General features: G+C 48.2%; 4 protein-coding genes across 4 annotated transcripts; 1 reads left to right on the top strand and 3 right to left on the bottom strand.

Moving 5' to 3' along the window:
• Positions 1-981: 981 nt before the first annotated feature.
• Positions 982-1794, bottom strand: ccg-4 (Clock-controlled pheromone ccg-4; the record flags this gene model as incomplete). Its single annotated transcript, XM_036632228.1, has 1 exon — positions 982-1794. One exon carries the CDS (start codon positions 1792-1794, stop codon positions 982-984), a length of 813 nt encoding a protein of 270 aa, XP_036502817.1.
• An 8856-nt stretch (positions 1795-10650) lies between these two features.
• CGCS363_v000378 (Satratoxin biosynthesis SC1 cluster protein 4) lies at positions 10651-12166 on the bottom strand (the record flags this gene model as incomplete). Its single annotated transcript, XM_036632227.1, has 8 exons — positions 10651-11176; positions 11238-11347; positions 11408-11567; positions 11636-11658; positions 11709-11779; positions 11830-11866; positions 11925-11959; positions 12019-12166. The coding sequence occupies 8 exons, from the start codon at positions 12164-12166 to the stop codon at positions 10651-10653; spliced, it is 1110 nt and encodes a 369-aa protein (XP_036502816.1).
• Positions 12167-17235: 5069 nt separating this feature from the next.
• Positions 17236-19151, top strand: ZEB1-4 (FAD-linked oxidoreductase ZEB1; the record flags this gene model as incomplete). Its single annotated transcript, XM_036632226.1, has 3 exons — positions 17236-17510; positions 17670-18118; positions 18172-19151. The coding sequence occupies 3 exons, from the start codon at positions 17236-17238 to the stop codon at positions 19149-19151; spliced, it is 1704 nt and encodes a 567-aa protein (XP_036502821.1).
• Positions 19152-20126: 975 nt separating this feature from the next.
• CGCS363_v000376 (uncharacterized protein) lies at positions 20127-22161 on the bottom strand (the record flags this gene model as incomplete). The annotated part of the gene is made up of 5 exons (XM_036632225.1): positions 20127-21370; positions 21462-21498; positions 21549-21571; positions 21736-22038; positions 22101-22161. The coding sequence occupies 5 exons, from the start codon at positions 22159-22161 to the stop codon at positions 20127-20129; spliced, it is 1668 nt and encodes a 555-aa protein (XP_036502820.1).
• Positions 22162-23782: the final 1621 nt, after the last annotated feature.

Raw genomic sequence — 23782 nt, 5'->3', positions numbered from 1 at the left:
ACGGTCTGCCGCGATGTCATTTTCCATCCGTGAAGTGTATCCTGGCTTATTAAGAGTGTAGGCATCGTAGTCTTGCCTCGCCTTGCTGCCTGCCTCCTGCACAGGATCCCAGATCTCATATCTCGTGCCGGGATGTGATCATGCCAATCTCGCTCTCGGTCTCAGGTACCGACGCCATGTCGCCGTTTACCTGACGATAGATCAAGAACTCACGGCCTGCTTGCCGACTGAGACGATTCCCATCCTCCCGTTTGGTTCGAGGCGTGGGCGTCGTCACGCTGTCGACATTTTCAGCCTCATCCCCTGCCGAGCCTGCAGCCTGTGAACTTCAAGGCTGGTCGGGACCTGCCCGCCATCTGGTCGACCGATGACGAGAGGTCTATGGCGAATAAGTCGATGAGACTGGGATCACGATGTCTGAAGCCTTCACGAGCCACTACGGCCGGCTCCCGTCGCGCCTTCCAATTTTGCGTATGGGTCACGCCACTAAAAGCCATCAAACATGCGGAATCCTCAACATTCCTGTATTACACGACGAGGAAAAGCGTCCCAGCGGGTTCCGTTCAATGCACAAATTCTCCTTGCGAGACTTGGCATCGACTGAAAAACCCGACCACTAAAATACATGGGTGAAGAAAAGGGCGGCTCCTTCTGCAACGAGAAGCGCCGCCATCGATGCAAGAAACAAGTGACCACCCACGTCCCACCGGCGGCAAGTAGCCACGGAAAAGAAGAAGAAGAAGAAGAAGAGAATGGCGAATAAAAGTGTCTGTATGTGGTGGTCGTGCATTATTTTGGTTATTGGTTTCTTTTCCACCGAAGTTTTTATGGCGTCCCCCTATTATGACGCCCTGACCTTCAAATATCGCACAAGAGAAAGGAAAAAGTCTGGTCGAAGTCGACCGACGTTTTCAAGACTAAACTGTCGAAATCTGTTAGCGAGTGGCATGTGTTGGTCAAGCAGAGAGATCGCATACCTCATCACCAGGCCGTCGTGACAGGAACAACCCTGCCCTCCTGCTCAGCCCTCTTCCAGCACGGCTGCCCAGGCTTCGTGCACCACGGGTCCGCCACCGCAACAGGGTTCGGCATGGCCTTCGCAACGGGAGCAGGCGCCGGAACAGGCTGACGCTTCTCCATGGCCTCGACCGCGCGCTTCCAGCAAGGCTGGCCGGGCTTCGTGCACCAGGGAGCAGCCTCCGCGACAGGGTTAGGAGCAGGCATGGCGATGGGAGCCGGCTCGGGCTGAGCCTCGCGCCGTAGCATCTCGTCCATGATGTCCTCCACGGTGCGCTTCCAGCAGGGCTGGCCGGGCTTAGTGCACCACGGCTCGGGCTCCGCGACGGGGGCGGGTTCCGGAAGGGCTTCGCGCTTCATGGCTTCTTCGACGGCGCGCTTCCAGCACGGTTGGCCGGGCTTGGTACACCATGGCTCCGGTTCGGCGACTGGGTTGGGGGCGGGCTTTGCTACGGGAGCGGGCTCGGGCTGGGCTGCGCGCCTGACGGCTTCTAGCATGGCGTCCTCGACGGCGCGTTTCCAGCAGGGCTGACCGGGCTTGGTGCACCATGGCTCGGGCTCGGCCACAGGGTTCGGCGCCGGCTTGGCAACGGGTTCCGGGAGGGCTTCGCGTCTGTCCATGGCTTCGACGGCACGCTTCCAGCATGGCTGTCCGGGCTTGGTACACCACGGGTCTGCCTCGGCAACGGGGTTGGGAGCGGGTTTGGCGACGGGGTCTGGCAGGGCGATGGCCTGGACGGCGGCGGCTGCCATGAGGATGGTCGTAAGGAACTGCATGATGATGGTGGTAACTGTGGATGAGCAGAAGAGGAGAGAAGAGAAGAAGCGTTGAAGGGTTAGACTTGGGAGTGAAAAGACTGAATGATGGTCGGTAGGCTCGTTGGAATTAAGTTATCGTCTCTTGTCTGCTCCTTGAGGATGAGCTGGAACGAGTGAAGACAGAAAGGGAGAATACATGACGCCTCAGTAGAACAGTGTCTTTATAGAGACTTCAAAGGCTAAGATTCGAGTTCTTTCGCAATGTTCAACTCCCAAGCCGAATGCAGTCGTCCCAGCAATCCGTTGATAGCCACCCGAGGCAGCCCTTGGCTCTGGGCCAATTCTCGAGCCTCGGCGCCGCCCGGATGGTGAGGGCAAACATCGCCTCAGACACTAGCGAAGTCGACCTCTTGAAAGAGCGATATTCATCCTTCTTGGACCATTACTGGTCAATGGCAGACGCGGGCGCTGGGGGTGGAAACCCCTGCATACCGAAAAGTGGGAGACCAATCGGCTTGACGGCATCCAACGACGCAGGTGCCTCTCTGCGACTATGGCTCGCATTGAACGGTTGCACAATGAGACTGAGCTTGGAAATGAAGGAGACTCGAACCTAACATTGTCGGTCGATAGTGGTCTTGGACTGCTTTCCCTGCGTCTAGCTACTGCAAGAAATCAGGCTCGTGCTTTCCATTGGCAAAGAAGGGGTCAGGAACTAGGTGGTCCGGAACCTGCTTGTTGGTTTGCGGGGTACAGGGGACCAAGGTCACTCATGATGGACGCTTCAGCCGGTAAGAATTCGGGACAAACATGTTCCTTGGCATTTGATTTCCACAGTCGAGACTCGACAGGGGGATTCTGGGCATAGTGTGTTATGTCTGCTGTGCCTATCAGAAAGGCATATGGCCAAGAGGTGATTGCGTGATACGTTCAAAAATTGGCACGCAAACACGCCACGTAGATATACTGAGAAGTCCTGCTGCGTGGATTAATACTTGAAAGTTTCCAGATCATCCGAAAGAATCAGAACAAATCATCGTCATCACCGGATAGTCGGCACTGAGTTCAAAACCGTAGTTTTGACGCGAGTCTTGGTCCAAAACTGATAGCACATAAAGTTCTTCAGCCCGATAATGAATGATTCCCTTTAAATGGCATGCTAAACAGCCAAAGCCCTTGCTAATGGGTGCTTAAGAGACTCCCGCTCAAGACCGAATGCCTTCACCAATAAGTGCCCTGTCGTGGGAACAGGCAACAGGCTCGAACAATACGATCCGACTCATGAGAAAAAGCCACCCACCGTCACCCAGTGGAATTTCTTAAATAATGACTACAGCCTCGAACTAAATTCTCGCAGCCAATATGAGGCCAAGATAACTACAATGGCCTTAGATCATGTAGAGAAACCCTGACGTGCACCGCCCAGCCCCGATATCAAGGAGCATGGCATTGCAGGAGTAGACAGGTCTCGCACGACTTCACTATTTGTGGCCTTGGGAAGCATTGCGTTGTGCAATCGGCAAATTTCATTATGCAGTCTCCTTGGAGCCACAGCATTGTCCCTCGATCTGCCCAGGTTTATCAAATAAGCCACCAAACAGGGGCCAGGTTAGTGGTTCGATAATGTTTGCTTTTTGACATATTTGGACTCTCGATAACAAATGACTTGGGTCTCCGGGATAGTTCCGACCCCTCAGGGCTTCCCTGTAGCAGCATGATTTGAATTTTCGTCGGTTTCTTTCGAGGTACTACGATTGGTGCATAAGGCTACTTTTCGACCGCGCGATCCATGGAATTTGGGAAGAGCTCCCTCAAAAGACACAGTATTGATATTCAAACTGCTCAGACAATGTCCGTCGGCCACTGAGCAGGGATTCTCTGTATGGATCTCTCGTTTTAAGAGTTTTATTTTGAAGCCAGTAGAATTCTTTTTGCACTACATATGTGTCCCGAGACATTGCAAAAACAAGCCCTTTCCCTCACAAACTAGGGCCGCCGACTCAAGTAGCCATTCCTGTTGCTGAAGATTGCGCTTGAGCATTTGCTGTTATGCTGTAGTGACCACAAGCTACTGACCATGTATGGTGTCGATTAACGTCCGTCTCGCCTGCCCCCTCGAAGTGTCTTTGGGTTGTTGCTTGGGCGGTGAAGAGACTCCAACATGCCGTGTAAGGTTCCTTTCTCTAACCTGCGTCCTCCATCTGCTTTGAGTCCCTTACTGGAAGCGCTCTCAACGACCATGACCACCGGTGGTGGCATTTGACGACCCTGCTGCCCAATCACAGGCTTCACAGCAAACGGCGTTGGCAGAGGATCCTTGCCCGGATAGAATTTTATTACTCTCGGGGGCAGCTTTTGATGGCGTTCATCTAACGAAACTGCTGTAACATTCTGGTGATTCTCGGCGTACCGGCCAAGTCGTGCTTCCTTGCGAGTAGATTGCCTGCTTTTCATCTGAACGTGGGAAAGCTGGTCCTTTGACCTCGAACCTCTGCCAAACTCCTTGAAAAGATGATCTCGTCGAAGTGAGTCACCAGAGGTGTTATCCTGGGATATAGTGTGGCTCATTTCCAAGACAGAGAGGCTAGCTAACGCCTCTCTTTCGTGAGTTGGGCCGCCGCCGCGGAAGGCTGTTAGCAGAGAAGGTTGACCCGCATGATCCATCGTCTGCCAGGAAACTAAACAGTCGAGCGAATTGCTGCACAGAGGCGATGATGGGGTTTGAAAGCGAATCCCGCCGCAGAATGCTGAATCATGAAGAGTCATTTCCGGCATCGAGCCTTGTGAGCATGACATTGCGGCCTAAACAAGCTTGTCGGCTAAATGGCGGCGGGTGGTGCCAATCAAACGGGACATATAATCTCGCACACGAAAAAAATGACATCACATGTGCATTAGCCATCAAGGGCAATACTGTTTGGGTTTGGAAATTCCAAAGATATGAATATCCTATCTCGTTTGCTCATCGTGTTGAATCTGATCTGCAGAAAAGCCCCCATGCAGTGCCGTCAAATAATCCTCAAACTTCTTGGCCTCGTCTATCACCGCCTTCAAATGCTCATATTGCAGCGGCCGTTTCTGATGTGAAGAAAGCTGCCGAGCCGTAGATATCACATTCCGTATCTCTCTGCCGTTGAGAACCTCGGCAGCAAGACTTGGCAAGTGGCGCCTGACTTGATCAGAATCGATGACCCTCTCCTCGGACACGTGAAGCCTGTCCCTGTCCTTTGCCTCTAATCGATTGACGAAGTTGGTCCAAATCATCATTCTTTGATCTCGGTCCAGATTATTATACCGGAGATTCAGTTGGATTCTGGATTTGAAAGCTTCATCAAAAGTCCCGACTCGGTTGGTTGTGAGTATCAGTATGCCTATGCCATTCATGATATTAAGCCCCCATCAACACTTGACATTTTAGAACCTGTCTGTTTTCACTCACCCTCGAAGTACTCCAACATTCTGAGGAAGACTTTGCGCAGCGAATCATGTCAAAACTAACTGCCAAAGCTGCGGAAGAACATTTCAGAACATACCTGATACCAATGCATTCCTCTCCAAGTTGGCAAGCGATCGTCGTTCCAAAAATACGTCGGCTTCATCTATCAAGACCACTGCAACCGTGCCACACGTCAGCAACGAAAAGCTATCATGAATTCCGACCTCTCACCGCAATTCCACGTCTTTCCCAGAAGTGATACATAGTCGAGATACTGCGTCAATTAGAATATGAGACCAAAGTACTCCCAGGTATATGTCCTGACCTTCTCGACCTGTTGAGGCTCAGTTGAAATGTCGCCACAAGTAACCTTGTAGAGTGGCTTTCTCGCAATCTCAGCAACACTTGGTCCCATAATTAGTAAGTTATTCAACCAGGCCATCACAAACATGCAGGGTGATCTTTCACCTCTCAGCCGTCAAGGTCTTGCCCGTGCCAGGCCCCCTGAAACACGTATGTCAGTTAATCCAGAGTCTTCGAGTCTGCGAAAGTAGCTCACCCATGAAGGAGGATAATTAAACCATTGCCCTTCCCATGAATCAAGTCCATGTTATCTTCCAATTGCAATTTGTTCGTAACGACGGCTTCAACAAGATCTTTTGTCTTGCGATCAATCACGAGATCCTCAAAAGCTGCATCATTCCAGATAACGTCTTGAATGCTGTCTACCTCCAACATTTCTATTTTCACGTTAACGCCGGTGTCCCTGATTTTCTTCGATCAAAAGCGGGTACTGACTCCACTTTTTTTTTGCGTTATATCGAATCCTTGGATCGTGGATGGTAGACACATGAGAAAGCTGTCTTTTGATGGCGGCTCGTCGCATCCCATGTCTATGAGATTGTGCATCTCTGAACCTGACTCGTTACTCACTGATAGACCATAATGCAGAGACTGATAAGAAGTCCCAGACTTAGGCGGTTGTGGATGCATAGTATTGTAAGTGTCCATGTCGACCATAAACCTAGAATGTGACTACAACCTGAAGTTAGGCAGCTCAGAAAGAGGCGTAAAGATAATTTTGGAATAATTACCGAAGACACCACATCATAGTTTCCCCCCTTGACGTAGGAGATGAAGTTCCTATGCCGACATTTCCACAACATCTGACCACGCAGGCGGAGACTCGCGATAACACCTTCTGTTGCGAAGCGAGCCGGATACATCCTCAGATCTGTGATGCTGAAATCTTCATCCAGGGACTTGACTGGCATGCTGTCAAGCGACTCGGAGGTCGAGACCCTGTAAAAAGATCCGTCAAACTCCCATGATTCAGCATCAATCGTTGCATGGAATTTGTCAAGGCTTGGACTCTTCATGACTAGCCAGCCTTTTACAGTCAACCCACGTAGACTGCTGTGATGAGAGCCTTTAACCTTTGATATGATAACATCGTTTGGGACCTACAAATAGTTAGCTCAAACGCCATCAAGTAAGACGTTGACTCCCCACAAAAATGTATTTCAGTAGAGCTGCGGTAATTCTCCCCACAGCCGTGAGCTTATCGACAGCATCCCACTCTGACCCGAGGCGTTGTTTCAAGTAAGCTTCAAAAATCTCGAAATGCTGCCAAAGCGTAGCGTTTGTCTCGTCTTTCTCCTTCTTGATTTCACTGCGACGGTGAAACCACCATAAGTATGGATATGCTATATTGTCGGGTTCTTCGTTGCCGAAATCTGGATGAGGTATGGTTTTGAATCCTGTCTGCGAAAGAGTCTGCAGTGCCTTTTTCATGTCATCTGAGACGACATGAATGAACTCTTCTGTAAAAAAAAGGCGAGTTCTCCATCTCGAATTCGCGCCCGGTTTCGCCCAGCCCGGGGCAATCAACTGGACGGCGGCAACATTTGAACTCACGGAAAACAAGCATGCTGATATCCTTGTTCCGTTCAATGAAAAGATCAAGATTCGATATGTTCCGACTTCCTCTCAGATGAGAGTTGTATGGCCCAGCCTCAACTACCCAAGGTGCGTCAAGGTAGAACATTTTCTTGTCGGACGATCGACATCGGATCACATAGACGACTTGAGACCGCGGGGAGCTAGCTTGAGCCGAAGCTTGATGTCTCAGTCTTTCTGCATCTCTAATTTTGTCTTCTGCTTCCTCTAATGCATCGAATATCTATCGTCGGATGTTTGTGTAGACAGTCGAAGGAAACGACAGATTTCACTGCGCCAATCGACAGTCACGATAGGCCGATGCCGCTGGAGAGGTAAGGGAGTGGCATCTATTTAATTTGATGAGCCGATAAAATCATGTATGAATTCGCTTGCTGTTGACGAACCTGATTCATCGTAGCTGCGTTGCTCGTCGTTTTCGTGTTCAGAGCCCCGCTCAGTCTCGCTGAACTGAGATGACGGGCTGAGGGGTCTTGAGGATGCGGCCGCGTGAAAAGCCCCTCCACTAGGTCCAAATCGAGACATGACGTCCGGAGAGCGGACAATGAAGGGTCTGTTGTCTCCGCGGGCTGGCGTAGTCCACAACCGCTAATACGATAGTAGTACTGAAAGCCCAATAGAACATTTGAAAGAGTCCCATAATAATTAGCAAGGAATAAGTTAATTATAGAGTAGGCAGAGCTGCGGAAACCTCAGCCGACCTTACGATGCGAGCCTACGTGTGCGCGGCGCAGCCTGCTTTATCTACATGCAAGTAAGCCCGACCCCGCTTTCAGGTGCCAATGTCTTGCTACGCGGCATCTTTCCTTAATCGGGTTCTTCAAGATTCTGCGAGCTTTCGCACTTGCGAATCCACTTTGACCATCCATCCATTCCTCATGTCCTGGACACCACCAAAGGGCGAGGTGGCGCTGAGCTCTAGCCAACACAGTAAATGAACCAGAAAAAAGAGTGTACAATACTGGAAAACGTATTAAATGGATTGAACAATATGGACTACCTCAACCACGAAATCAAGCGTCAAATAGCAATACTCACAATCAAGATGGGTGAAGAGGGTCACGTGCGAAAGAGACCAGACGGATTCGTGACACTTCCAGATCAGCCGACTGAGTTTTGCACAGCCTTAAAAGCTTTGCATGCTCAGATAAGCCGTTTGTTTTTCTGCATGATTGCGGATGAAGATGAACTAACTATTTCTGACAGTTCCTGTTACCATTCAACAAGAAGCCAACAACAGGCGTACCACCAGCATGCCAGACTTATCATTATTGTGGAAGGTTCCTGCATTCTGCGAGCCAACACCATACATGATCGGTACAGAGTGGATGATAAACCTATCAGAAAACATTCAAAAGACTCGTGAAGCTCGCGCTATACTCAAGGGCAATGAGTGTAGCATTTGGTTCAACAGATCCCTTGCTTCTTGGGTTAGTGCCAACGAGTCACGACTTTTGTGTATCAAAGGAAGATACCAAGACATTCAGATGCTGGATAATTTTGGATTGGAACTCTCGCAACTACTGAACGAACACTGCCACACTGTGTTCATGCTCCCGGCAAGCATGTCTGTCGAAAATGACGAGGTGTTCAAAGACATCCAGCCAGAGCAGGTGGTGCGGCAACTCGCCATTCAAGTCTTGAGGAAGATCACAGCACCCACATCAATTTCGCTATTTGCCACTGTCGTCGAGAGATTCAGCGTCGCAAGATCACTCGATGAATGGCTTGGAGTCTTTAAATTTATCATTAGCTTTGTTCCGTGCGTACACGTCGTTGTCAACCTTCGCATTTTTGGCATTCGGGTTGACGCCTCTGGACGCCTTTTGGATGCTCTTCACTCGATGCTTCCCAACGTCCAGCCTTCCAACACACCCGGAAGGCTCAAAATCATAGCTATTATCACTCATCAGCTTGCTCTTCCTGAAGGAAAATTCGCCACCCCCATCTACACTACCTCAGCCACTAGACACCCTCGAGGGAGTCATTCGTCGTCGATAAAGAAGGTTCTTGCTGCTAAGCTGATCTCCGAGTCAGCACTTCAGGAGCCGATACGGGTAGACTTGAAAGACTCAGAGAACAACCCTACAAGCGGAAAGACTATTGAGCCCAGGTAAGCACTTTTTAAGTTTTCTGTTTCAGTATTACTTACAATAGTTGCCCAAAACTTAAGGAACCAAAAGTCCCAACATACGCCGCAAATCGAGCGCCGAAGCGTCAACGATAAACTTTCTGTCCCAAGCCACGGCGCAAACGAGACATCTCCTACTGCGTCCAGCTATACTACCAGTCTGGGGCAAGCAACAGCACACTCACATCATCAAACATTGGGCCCGCCTCCCTCAACACTAACAGCCAGCTCTACTTCAAGAATCTCCATCGCCAAACCGTCACTGTTGCAACTATTTGCGCCCTAACCATAGAGGCGGATGCGATAGAACCTTTTTTTGATGAATTTTGGGATGAGAATGCTATAGAAAACATAGCAGGCCTTGGAGATACCAACGCTTATACTTTGGGGAGGATTGGTCGCCATCATGTCGCTCTCGTTCACTTGGCTGGCATGGGGAAAGGCTATGCAGCAATAGCAGCTGCTCATTGCAAATCCAGCTTCCCTAGTATTGCGGTTGCCCTCCTGATCGGGATTTGTGGTGGAGTGCCCTCGATGTCCGAAAACGAAGTCTCTGAAATGTTGCTTGGAGACGTCGTTATTAGCGAAGGTGTCGTTATGTTCGATTATGGAAGGCAATACCCGGATATGTTCTTGAGAAAGGACAGTCTACTTGACACAGTTGGAAGGCCGCCGACTGTGATCAGAGCCTTTCTAGCAAAACTTAAGGGTCGTCGCCACCGCAAAGAGCTAACTGAAAAGATTCTCCATTACCTTGGTGTTCTAGAAGAAGCTCTTGGAGACCTTGCCATTTACCCTGGCGCAAACGAGGACTGTCTCTACGAGAGTGTCTATCGTCACAAGCATTCATCTGGCTGCTCCATTTGCGACAGAAACATTGATTCTGTATGCGATGTAGCTCGAACATCTTCTTGCGACGATATTAAGTGCGACAGAGGAAGACTAGTCGCTCGCACGCGGCTCAAAGCTGCCGCGTCATATGTGCCTAGGGTCCACTTTGGGCTCGTTGCATCGGGTGATCAAGTCATGAAATCAGGGGAACACAGGGACGCAATCGCATTAAGGGAGAATATAATCGCCTTCGAGATGGAGGCTGCGGGTGCGTGGGAGAACTTCTCCTGTGTTATCATCAAAGGTGTCTGTGACTACGCCGATAGCCATAAGAGCAAGAAGTGGCAGACATATGCAGCTGCTACTGCTGCGTCTTGTGCGAAAGTGTTTTTGGACAAATGGACTTTCCAAGCCTGAAGGTACAGATACGCAGTGATCGTTAATTAGCTTGGATATGTGGTAGAAGAAGAGGGCTGTTGGAGAAGTTCCGTCAATATACTAATAGTCTTATTGTCACTTATGCATGATGATTGCTATTCTTGTCCTCGAGATCTGACCACCCGTCCTGTGTCGAGACTTGAATGTCCGTCGTCTTCGTGATCCCTGATGGCTCCTGCACCAGTATGTTCTCCGTACTGTCATCCGGCTTCGTCGTGCGCGTGGCACTGATGGAAGCATGCCTATCCACACCAGCACTAAGCGGTTGCATGCCGCTTCGCCCCGTCCTCCAAGTCTGGAGCGCGTATTTCGAGTTCTTCGTACGTGATGCGCCGGCGGTGCTGCTCCGGCTCTTCTCGGCGAAGTACTTGACTAGAGGGGCTAGTGTCGGCACGCAGGCGATGATGATGCCGATGTCGTTCTCGATGACGGACCATTCGATGCTCTTCGCGGAGTCGAGGTAGTTGACCAAGTTCTTGATGGTCTGGATTCGGATCGCTTGGATGATGGTGACGAAGACGCCGAGGATGAAGAGCGCGAGGAGTACCACCTTCTTCCGCTGCTGGATCTGGGATCTGAGGATAACTGGGAAGGGGAGGAACATGCTGTTGTCGACAAGGTTAGCAATGTGACGACTTCAGGGGCTGGGGTGAAGAAAGGCCGTACATGATAACGTCGAAGACGATAGTCAGGGAAGAGAACGTCAAGTAGAAGGTAATAGCGTCGACACAATGCCCAACCTCGGGAGGAATCGAAGGGTCATACTGTTTCTCGACCTATAACACAGGGTCAGCAGGCTACTAGAAGATCATGGCGGCGTGGATTAAACTTCTCACAGGCGTGCACAAGAAAATGAAGACGCAGATGAAGGCAATGTGGCCCATAGTGACAGCGACGGCAACGATAATGGTAGCAATGCGATAGGCTCCTTGCGGGAAGAATCGAAGGTAAGAGAACAGCAAGCTCATCTTGAACCCCCAAATGCCAAGCACATAGCTAGAAGTTTATCGTCAGTTCTGCCGATCTCCCGTCGTGTTAAATGAGTCGTGAAGGGTTCAGCTTACAATGGACCTCCGATGAATTGTAACTGTTCTGAGTTAACAATAACTCTTGAAATCATGATTCATAGCCACTTACCCTTCCAAAGTGTAGGATATTCTCTGTTGGCATGTCTTCAATGACGTGGATACCGAGACCCCATTTTGTCTCTGTTCCTGTTAGCTTCAGGGGTTAGACGGTATTGCCGACGTTGACGTACGAATTACACTGCAAACAGTGTAGCCACATGCTCCAAGCTGTGATCAAAAGGTCAACTTCACGTGGCAACGAGATAGAGTTCGATGTTGAGCATACCCAAGATACGATGATAACCCAGTCATCTGGTTCGCCTGCGCGTCAGTCGACCGTGCTCCCCTGGCCCCGCAGATCGCGGTTTGAGTAAACTCACCTTTACCAACCGCTTTGACCACAGTTGTCCTGACATACCACCGCAAGCAGACGAGAATGAGCGCAATCGACGTGAAGGTGGTCGTCACCGCCGTGATTCGTGGGCCATCGGTCGGCGTGTCGTCTGGAGCGCCGTACGTCCAGCCCATGGCGTTGGAGGGAGTTGGATGGGCGCTCGGAGGGCTGGAAAGGATTCGAGAAGACCTTCCAACGCTTCTTCAATCCGAAGGGGGGGCCAGGACAGCCACACTGTTAAGTAAGATGCGCAGAGCTTTCTCTCCCCCACGTCTCACACGCACACCATTATCTGTTGCGGAGGTGTGGCAGACCCTTGCTTCCGCATGCTTCGATGCGGCACTGCAAATGCGAGGCGTCGAAATTGCCCTGGGTACGGCTGCTAATATTAAGTTGTGGCCGGTGAAGAATGCCCCACAAGAGGTCTTTAAAGATTCGCCCTGCTTGGCGCGCGTACAGCCCATACACTATCGTTGCAGATCAGAAGCACCGGCGGAATGGTAAGTGTGTGCACTCTGTACGGATATTCGTACATTAGGCTCAAGTCAGGCATTGTGGGTGCGAACTAGTTGAGGGCTCCAGTTCGCACGAGCACATGAACAACACATCCGCCAGGGGTTGCTACGACCTGGATCCCTAACTTGGTAACTTGGTACCGATGTGTTTGAAGTGCTCACGGTGCGTGATCCACGCATAGGGCTCGCATTTAGAAGTTCAAGGAAGGACACACGCCATCAAGAAACACCAACCAAGAACCAGACATCGATGGTACCCAATGATCGGTCAAAGACAAGAGATTTCTGTCTCTCACGGACTCACGGGCAACTTGGGTCCGTGTTGACTGTTGCCGAGAACGAAATCACCGTCAAGCGAATTCTAGACCTCTCGGATCCGAGGCACCAGGCCATTATTTTGCGCAGGACCTTACGGATGCATTTGCATCGGTATGCCATCTCTATCTGCGACTTCTCCCTCCATCTTCATCTCTCTTCATCTATGAAATATTCACACAGGCAGGCAAAATGCTGTCATTTATCAAAGTTCGACGGCAACATTCCGCCATAAAATCCGAGTAGCGGTATTTGGCACCCCCCTGTCTGTTCTTCGGCACCCTCTTAAGCCTAATTGGGTATCTTTTAGGGCATCATAGCTACAAATAAAAGTTAGCAGTAGGCCACACTAGAATGATCATTATATAAAGTGACTTATGTAACGCTTTTATTTATTTATTAATTAACTACTAAAGTAGCTAAAATAGCCCTAAAACTGCTTAAATTACTTAAAACTATCTTATAGAGGCCTTAGAGGTAGTAGTAGTAGTAATACCTACTAAACATATTACTAATAATATTATTATTAATTTAAAAGCTATAGAGGTATTAAGTAATACTAGCTTAACTATATTAATTTAAACTAAAGCTAAAGTAATAGTTAGCTATAGTTTTAGTAAAGTAAAAGCTAAGGGATTAGAGAAAGTAATAAGTAGTAAAAAACTAATAGTAGTAGTGCCTATTATGCAGTAAGTAAGGAGGTAACTTAATTAAATTACTATTAGATTAATATGTTAACTAAGGCTTATATTAACACCTATAACTAAGTAGTAAGAGCTTTATTAACCCTCTTTATAGCTGTTTTTCGCTTTTTTTATAGTTATATAGTTAATATAGTTAATAATAATATAACTAACAGTATAAGTATTAGCATTATACTTTACTCCTAGCTAGAGGGCTTATAGCGCGTTAATATATTATAAAGGTTAATAACTACTAGCAGATTAGAGCCTTTAAAGGGCTATATAGGCCTACTAAAAAGCATATTATTATTATTAATAACTAGCGCTACCTACTAATAGTTAATATAGTTCCTAATAATATTAAGGTTAAGCTTATATATCGCTTTATAGAGAGTAATAATCTTAGGCTAAAAATATAGTATTAGTTATTATTTTAACTAGGGTAGTAGATATAAATAAACTAAGGTTTAATCTAGCTACTAGTAGTAGTTAGTATTATTATATATTAATAGACGCTTAGTATTATAACTCTTAAGGTAGTTAAGAAGGTTATAGTAGTAGGGTAGCCTCTACTACTTTAAAAAAGAGCTAATATAACGTAAGAAGCGCTATATATATAATTTATTAAAGAAGACCTTCTATGCTACCTTAAACTATACCTAAATTATATTAAGTGCCTTAAAACTAACCTAAAATACTAAATTTTACGTTATAAGTATATTATAGTAAGTAAGCTTAAACTAAAGTTTTTCGTTACTAATATAATTATAGTAGTAGTATTATTTATGCTTTACTATATTAATAATAGCTTTATGAAGCCTATAGAGGTTAGAGAGATAGTTATGCAAATAACTCTTAAGCTTTATATAAGCTAACTTAGTATATAATATAATTTTAATACTATAATTATATAGATTTTTCATTATATACTTTATAAACTATTAGCAAAAAAGAAGATAGGTTTTAGAGAGGTAATTAATAAGCTGTAGTTAATCTTTAAAAAACTAATAAAGCTTAGCTTAATACTTATTAAACGCTTCCTTAGTAGCTATATAGCAGCATAACTTCTAGGCGTAGAGAAATCTATTAGTAGAATATTTATAGTTATTATTAGTAGTAATAGAGATAATTATAAGAGGAGGAGGGTTATTACTAATAGGTTATAGAGGTGTAAAGTTATTATTAAGTAGAAATTCTAGAGGGATAAGTTAATATATAACTTAAGTAGTAGTAGTATTAGAGGCCTTATTAGCTAGATTAGATATAATATTAGCTTTAAGATTAAGGCTACTAAAATTTTTTAGCCTTACTTTAGTTAAACTAAGCTAATTAGAGGCTCTAATTTCGCTAGATTTATTATTAATCTAAGCACTATTATAAAGCTATAAAGCTGTATTATATAGATTTAATACTATAACTAACTCTTCCTCTAGAATATTATCTTATTTTTGCTTAATATTTAATATTATATTTTTTAGTATATATTATAAATAAATTTACTATAATATTACTTTAAAAATAACTCTTACTGCCTTTTTTAATATTTTATTAAAATCTATTAAAATTACTTTTAGTAGAGGGATCTCCTCTATAATTATAGTTTTTTATAGCTAGTATAGAACCTACTTAAATATAACTACGTCCTCACTTAATACTAAACAGAAAGCTATATTAAATATTATATAGAGGGTAGTTATGCTATTTATTTAGAATAACAGCATATTAAATTAATTAACTTATTACTTTTAGTAAGCTTTTTTTTATTACGTTTAATTATAAACTATTATTAACCTTATATATATTATCTATTATTAGTAACTTTAGATTTCTCTTCTATATCTTAAAGCATTATATATATATCTAGAATACTATATTAATCTTATCTATTTTAGTATTATAATAAATTTCAGCATACTAAACGTTATTATTACCTTCTAACTTATATAAAAAGATCTAAGTTAATAAGAGGGGGTTATATTTATCTTATTATAGCTACTTTTAGATATTCTAAACGTCTTGCTCTTAAATTAATATATTTAAGTCCTCCTTAATTTAGGTAGTAATATCCTTTAAAGTAAGCTTACTACTTTTTAAGAGAGATTCTACTTTATCCCTAATTACTTTTTTACTAACTTTACACCTACTTATAGTATAAAAGTTATAGCTTATAATAAAGTACTTAGGCTTAAGGGTAAGGTAGTTATACCTATTATTAACAATAAAGTATATATACTTATCCCTAACTATAATAATCTTTCTTAACTACTTATAGCTTATTTTTAACGTCTTTAAGTCTCTATTAATTACTTTTAAGAGCTTTAGTTACTTATTATAGTTATACATTAAGTCCTGCTAGATTATAACTTTATATATATTTTTTTTTGCTTTTATTTTAATTATGCTATAACTAAAGCTATATTAGTACTAGTAGACCTTTTTAATGAAGCTATTAAAGGTAGGATCTTATAGAGCTATAATATAGGAGGTTTACTAATATAAAAAAGAGATATTTTAGTTATAATATAAGTTTTTTTTATCATATAATAGCTTAATATATTACTGCTAAAATACTATACTACTTTATCTTTTAAGGCAACAGAATATTGCATAACTACATCCTGACCTCTTAGCTTACGTATAACTTCATGAGATGTGGTAGCGCCATAAGAGATGCCCGATTAGGCTTAAGAGGGTGCTGAAGAATAGATAGGGGGGTGCTGAATACTGCTACTCATAAAATCCCTCCTATAACACGCCGTCCAGTCGTACGCAAGCCGGGCGCAAGTAAGATGAGGAGCCAGGATTCTGGGAGATACGGCAGAGAAGTCCATATCTTCAGGGCTTTCTAGCCTGTAGAACAACTCGAAGCCCTCGTTTATCATAATTAAGGTTCACGGTTACTGGTCCGGCCCGCAGGGCACATGAGTCAAGGCCCTGGGTCGGTCAACAGCCCAACCGGAGAAGACCGGACCACCACGGAGGAACAGCCTCTCTCGAACGGTTCCAACCCCGGGAAGCGGGTCCCCCGCGCCGCTCCCTTGCAGATGCTACCCCCGCGGCAGGGTTTCCACCGCCAAGATTGAATAGTTCGCTGATTTGCAGCTGCTGTTGGTTCAAGGGGTTTCGAACAAGAGTCTAGGGCTGTGCTTGCCTTTAAGCTAAAGAGGACAAAGCCCGTTTTCGATGCCGTTGGATTCTTCAGCTGGTACCAACCAAAAGTTCCCTTGCATATGCAGGAACCCCGACTGCCGGTCGGACGACTCGGAGGCGGTATTTTTTCCTCCGCTTACGGAGATCATGCCCTGAATTGTGCAGACTTGCGCGGAAACCGCCTGGCATTGCTTACCCAGGCCGGAACCACAGCCAGGCTCACCAGCATCCCGCTTGTCTCACCGAACAATCGCCACTTTTCCCTTCGTCTAGCGGGTGTACGGGACCCGGATCCAATTACGCAGACGAATTGAGGGGAAAGCCGCGAGATTCGACAGACCACCAGGCAGCGTCGCAGACTCAATATTAGAAACCCTCACACCCTCCCACGGTTCCCGCGCGCGACGCCCCCTTTCTGATCCCCCTTCTCCTCGTGCCCTCAACTTTTTCTGCCTTCCTGCAGCGGGTTAGCGAAAGAAGCACGTTCCAGCTTCCGTCCCCTTCACACCTCTCTTCATCGCCAAGCCAGAGAGTAACAAGATGCGCTCCTCGATTCTTAATCTAGCTTCCCTGGCGCTGGCCGGCGGAAGCGTTGCCGCGGCCTCGCCCGTGGGCAGCAACTCCACGACGCCCTCGTGCAAATATCTCCCCGGCGACGAGGGATGGCCGTCCCCGTGTGAGTGGGCGAAGCTGAACGCGACCGTCAGCGGGCGTCTCGTGGCTACGGTCCCATTGGGCACGCCATGCCACGGCGCGAACTACAATGCGACTGAGTGCGCACGGCTGCAGGATGAGTGGCTTTACTCCGAGGTTCAGTAAGTATTTTTCCGTCTCTTTTCTGCTCTGCAATTGAGTCCTTTTTTTCTGCCCTCACCGCGTCTTCTGCACGTTCGGCCGAGCTTTGCTCATCTGGGAGGTGATCAACTGCAAGACGAGATGAACAGCTGCTGACCATGACTCGCGCGTGCGCACAGCATGGAGTCCTCTTCTTCCGTGATGGCACCCCTGTTCGCGAACGCGAGCTGCGATCCCTTCCTGCCGCAAAATGCTTCGTGCACTCTGGGCAACTATGTCAGCTACGCCGTCAATGCTTCCGGGCCTGCGGACATCCAGGCGGCGTTGAAGTTTGCCGATGAGAAGAATGTGCGTTTCGTCATCCGCAACACCGGCCACGACTACAATGGCCGCTCCACCGGCGCCGGTGGTCTTGCCGTCTGGACCCACTACATGAAGGGCACCGAGATCGTCGACTGGGAGGATGAGCAGTACGTCGGAAAGGCTCTCAAGGCCGGCGCCGGTATCCAGGGATTCGAGGCCATCGCCGCGGCTAACGAGGCTGGTTTGGTTGTCGTTACCGGAGAATGTCCTACTGTTGGTCTCGCTGGAGGATACATCCAGGCTGGTGGGCACAGTGCTCTTGCAAGTAAGTGTCAAGTTTGTGACCGACACCGGCAATTATGTTGCTAACTCCCATAGCCATCTACGGTTTGGCTGCCGACAACACCTTGTCTTTCGACGTTGTCACTCCCACCGGAGAGCTCGTCACGGCATCTCGAACTGAGAACCAAGACCTTTACTGGGCTCTTAGCGGAGGTGGCGGCGGCAACTACGGTGTCGTGACCTCCATCACCGTCAAGGCCCATCCCGATGCCCCCGTTGCCGGTGCCAAGTTTGCCGTTACTGTCGACACCAACAACACGGCACTGCTGTACTCCGTCATTGATGTCTTCCACGCCGCCCTCCCTGCTATCGTCGACCAGGGTGTCATGATCATCTACTTCTTCGGCCCCGGCTTCCTGCAGTCTCCCGCTATGACCGCCTATAACAAGACTCAGGCCGAGGTTGAGACAATTCTCAAGCCTCTCACCGATGCTCTCGCGCTCCTGGGTGTTGACCTCGAACCCACTTACACTGCTTTCGACAACTACCGCGACCACTACAACAACTACTGGGGCCCTCTTCCCTCTGGCAACATTCAAGTCGGAACCCAGCTCTTCGGTGGCCGTCTGCTTCCCCGTTCCAAGCTTCCCGAGTTCGGCCCTACTGCTCAGGCTCTCGTGGAGCTCGGCGTCACCTACATTGGTGTCGGACTGAACGTCTCTCACTTTGGTGGTGACAACGCCGTCCTGCCTCAGTGGCGCGACTCCATTGTCCAGGTCTCTCTCACCCTGCCCTGGAGCTTCGAGGTCCCCTACTCCGAGATGGTCGCTGAGCAAACCCGTATGACCGAGGTTGTCCAGCCTGTCATCGAGGCCGCCACTCCTGGCGCTGGTGCTTACATCAACGAGGCCGACTTCCAGCAGAAGGACTGGCAGAACACCTTTTACGGTGTCAACTACCCCAAGCTTCTCGAGATCAAGCAGAAGTACGACCCCAAGGGACTGTTGTACAACGTTGCTGCAGTTGGCAGCGATGCCTGGTCCGTTGCCAACGACGGACGCATGTGCCGTAGCTGACTAGCCGACCCGGCGACAAACCCCAAAAATGCTCAAACGTCCTTGGAACTATGATAAAAGGACCGTACATACTTTACTTCTTGTATAAATATTAGTGTAATCTAATAGCCCACAGGTGCCGACACTAGTACTCATGCTGTGTCTGAGGTCTGACGTTTTAGCGCCAACCTATGACCTAGGTTCAATAATATCACTGAGGCGATCACATCGCAATCTTGCAGATTTACTTTTGCCCCTTTGCTCCTTCCGCCGTTTTGCTCAATGACGCTCTCACCGTGTACGTGCCTGTCGTCCTCAATACGTTTGTCTTCGAGTTTCAATTTCGGTGTACATAAGTTGACTATTGCGTCTTCTGATATTGCATGTCTATCATCAATCAAAGCGGCTTCTCTCCATAGGCGAAGCGTCTATCCGCACCAACCATATCTCCCGGTCTTTTATCCAGCATAAGCATAGCTGCGAGCTTAGGCATCACAGTCGCAGCTCTGGAAACCTTAAAAAGTCCATGCTACCATTCATTATTGTAGTTGCTGTAGTGGACGTGGTTGCCGCTGCGGATGTCACAGTAGGCGTGGTGTGGTTGTGGGTTCTTGCTTTGGTATGTTGTCTTCGTGAACCTAGAACTGCGTGTGATCACTGCCGTCTTCTGCTGTACACATATTTCCTAATCTTGACTGCAACTGTGCTGTTGCGGATCTCAAACTCTCATATTCGAAGGGAGCGCAAGTAGCAATGAAACGTTTTATATAATCCTAAAAAAGAAGCCCTCATTAAGACCAAGCATTGACAAACTGCATCGTACCAACTTCAGCCGTGAGAACCGTGAGTAGATGGAAAAAATCGTGAAGAACTCCCGTGTATGACCCGTGATAACTGCAACAAGAAACTAAACAGCATCATCATAAGAGGTGGCCAAAATTCGTATCAAATCAAAGCCCATTAACTCCATAACCATGTATGCGTGAAAATTGTCCCTCAAACCCGGCCGCGGTTTTCATCTCCTCTCTGGGAGTTGTTCGTGAGCTGCCGGGCTAGTCCGTTGTCAACCTCGACATGGTCGATATGAATATGCTTCCTCGGAACCCAGAGAACCTGCAAGACTCCAATCAAAGCAATACCAGAGCAACTCCACCAGGCCGCTGCAGAGCCTGCGAAACTGTAAATAACACCGACAAGAGGCGGAGACACCGTGCGGGCGAGGCAAGCGCCTGACATGGCCAAGCCGTTGACTTTGCCGAGCGCCTGCGGCGAGGGCGTCGCGTCCTTGAGCAGGATCAGCGTGACCGGGCCGACGATAATGCCGTAGAAACTCTGCAACACCAGAGAAAAGTAGATTCCGGCCTGGGTGACGACATCGGGGAACGCCGACAAGAACGGCATCAGGATGTACGCGGTCGGGTAGAGCGCAACCATCCAGATGAAGGAGCCCCAAACGCCGACCTTCTCGACGAAAATCGGGAAAATGACACCCTGAATGAGGAGTCCCAGAAAACCATTGACTGCCAGGTATGTTCCAACGTCATGCACGTCATAACCCAGGCCACCTCTCAGATCAAGCTGGCCGTGAGGCGCCGCGGGTTCATCGAGGATATAGGTGGGGAGAAGCGAGCCAGCCGCCATTTGGTGATACGAGAAAATGACCAGTGTAATCGTGAGCATGATGACGGTGAAGTTGAAAGTCTTGACTTTGGGCTTGTTGTTTGGCGGCTGCTGAGCGCGGCCGTTCTGGCGACCATTCTGGCGCAGCAAATCGCTCCTCAATTCGTCAGAAACAACCTTGATCGAGTGCACCGTTCCAAAAGATGAACGTCTGAGATCAAAGTCGTGCTCAATCGGGAGAGGCAAACTCGACTCCACGAAACGCGGCCTCGAGTGGCTGGTGGAAATCGACCGGCGGTGGTTAAGGCTCCGTCGCGGGGCCCTTCGGAGCGGGGTTCTCTCGTCGATAAAGTCGTCATCGGCCACGGCTTCGGTGAAGTCCTCCTCCGAGTCATGTTTCGGCGGAAGAGTCTCCTCCAAGAAGAAGATTCCCTGAATGACGGCGGCTATGATGACAATGACGGAAACGAGATTCGGCAGCAAATAGGGATACTGTCCAAACAGTCCGTCCTCGGGGAAGATTTTGTAAAACTTGGCCGGTTGGGCGAGGAAGCCACCCATGGCAGAGCCAATGATGCCGCCAAGAGTCCAGACGAACGGCTGCACGGCATACGCCCTGGCTAATCAAAATTGTTAGCAAGGTTACACAGGGGATCGCCGAGTAAGACAGAGCCACCGGACTTTGCCCCCGGATTTTGGCGGAAAACTCACGTTCGTGCTCGGGATTTTTCACCATTTCAGCCACCATCTGCCTAACAGTTAGGGAATGCCAAAATTCAGTGGGAGGGGGAGCCAAACAGTTTGCATAACGCTCACGTTGCCTAGTTAAACCGTTAGTTTTCGATGATGAAAATGAGGCGTGGAAACCAAAATGATGTCATTGAAAGGGGGTTTTGGGATTTGAGGTTTGGTTGAACGGTATGGACATTGCAGTCTTTCGCAGCGTCATGTTGTGCTGCGTTTCTTGAGAGGTTGTGAGACTCACCGTTCAATGATCCTCCGATGAATCGTGCCAAGAGTGCGACCCAGTAGGTTTTTGCGAGACCGAAAATTAAACTGGAGGTGGCCACACCCACAAGCCCGAAAAGCACCACGGGCTTCCGCCCGACACGGTCGGACAACGCGCCCCAGCCCATGGAGGTGAGAGCTTCCGCGACGGCATAGGCAGAAACCAAAAGACCAGCGTAAAAAGGTGCTTCTTTGTCTTCAACGCCCAAGTCCCTCACCATGTCGAACGTGTACGCCAGGATGGAGTTGAAGGCGATGGGCTCTGAGAATCGACATATTGCTGAGTTTGCGGTGTCAGCGCGTTGCAGGCCATAGAGACCAAGATGGAGGGGTGTGATTTACCCAGAACGAGCAGCTGTCGGGTCGGAAATGCATTGGGGTCCCTGTCTTTTCTTTGAGGCATGATTCGATGTCACGGTTCCAATTCTCCCGTCGTCTTCGCTTCTTCGCCTCTCTCTTCACACACTCTCAGGCTGAATGTTGGGAGAATTGAGAGAGATAAAAAAATTGAGAGAGGAAGGATGAGTGAGATGGAGTGGTTTCTGATAGCGAGTGCTGCACCGCTGCGGGGTCATGAAAGGTTGGGGGAGAGGCAGGTAATAACGGCATTAACGGTCCGCCAGCCGACCCACCGGGCCATGCAGCATCCACCTCACCGCCTAGCCAGTTAGCGATCGAGCGATCTGCAGTGGCCATTGGCCACACACGTGAGTTGCCTCCCCCGGGTTCATCCTCTTGGTGGCTGTTGATGTTGGCAAGTGTGATGTCGGGAGCTGCCGTCGGGAAGGGCGAATGCTGCACCGGAACAAGAGGTGAAAGGCTGCATTAGACTGTTGCACAGAGATAAGGTTCCCGGCCTTCTTTGTTGCTGAACAAACACCGAAACAACTTTGGCTCTGTTAGCGTCATCTGTGGCTAACCGCTAACTTGACTTGCAGCTGCATGGACTCAATTTCCGAGGTTATTCCGCGGCCCTTCAAAGTCGAAGACAGTTCTTTCAATGGCTCGTCTTCTGGTCTGTATCATGTGAAAGCCATTTTGCAATTGACATCATCCACGGATAGCTCAGGGCTAATGAGATTGAGCAAGAAACGGACTGTGTTCTATGACGTTGGCCCCAGACTAAGTGATGAGTTGGCGCTTAGCGCGTATCAAAACTCAAAATGGCTGTGGCTGGGGCCTATCTCTTGGTTTCCGGGGCCATAACTATGGCCATGAGGTTTTTGCTCCCACCATCAGTGAATAGAACACCATAACAGCCAGAAGAGCACCAGAAGAGTGTCTGGGCAAAACTCAAAAACTGGAGAGGAAATCCCACCAGTTTTCGCAAATGCCAATCTCGAATCTCCATCCGCAAAATGCATGGCTGACACTGCATCGGACCCCCCACACCGCTGCCAATCAGGAAGTTGCAAGCGCGAGCTCCCCTGTACTAAACCAGCCAGTCAAACCATCAGAACACCGAGCCCGTTGAAGTCTCGCATAAATCCCCGGACTAACTCAACCAACTAGTTTTAAAGAGGCTCGAAACGACCTTGAATCCACCACGGGTCCCCGCCGCCATGCATGCAATCCTGATCACCGTCCGAATGCGCGCTGGTTCCCGCCGGCGATATCCCGCATGCAGGCCCGGATTTTGTGCGGCGCCGGCCCCACCAGCCGGGACGTCTGGAAGGATTGCGGTTGCCTTGACTTTGAGTTGTGTTAGGAATCTGCTATCCTCCGGCTCCGGATTCAGGGGGAAGTTGTTATGTCGTGAGCGCTCATAGCAGACAATTGTGCATTGTCATATTGGCTCTCGCATTGATCGTTTTCAACCGTCCTAACAGCCCCAGGGTAGACAGATTCACAACCTTTTTTGGGCATACTCCGCGGTGTATCATCAATTCCTGAACAGGCATTGAACTGAGGTTGGTGTAGTACCTGAGACATCCCATTACCCGGCTTGCCTTGCCGGTTTAGATTCGGCGGAATAGATGGAATTCCTGACGATGTCTCACCAGTTGAGTCACCCAGTCTTAACC

The sequence above is a fragment of the Colletotrichum siamense genome (genome assembly GCF_013390195.1).
Source record: "Colletotrichum siamense strain Cg363 chromosome Unknown KSG_Cg363_contig01, whole genome shotgun sequence".
Classification (NCBI taxonomy): domain Eukaryota; kingdom Fungi; phylum Ascomycota; class Sordariomycetes; order Glomerellales; family Glomerellaceae; genus Colletotrichum; species Colletotrichum siamense.
The sequence above is the reverse complement of the archived record's forward strand: the minus strand, read 5'-3'. Positions and strand labels throughout refer to the sequence as shown.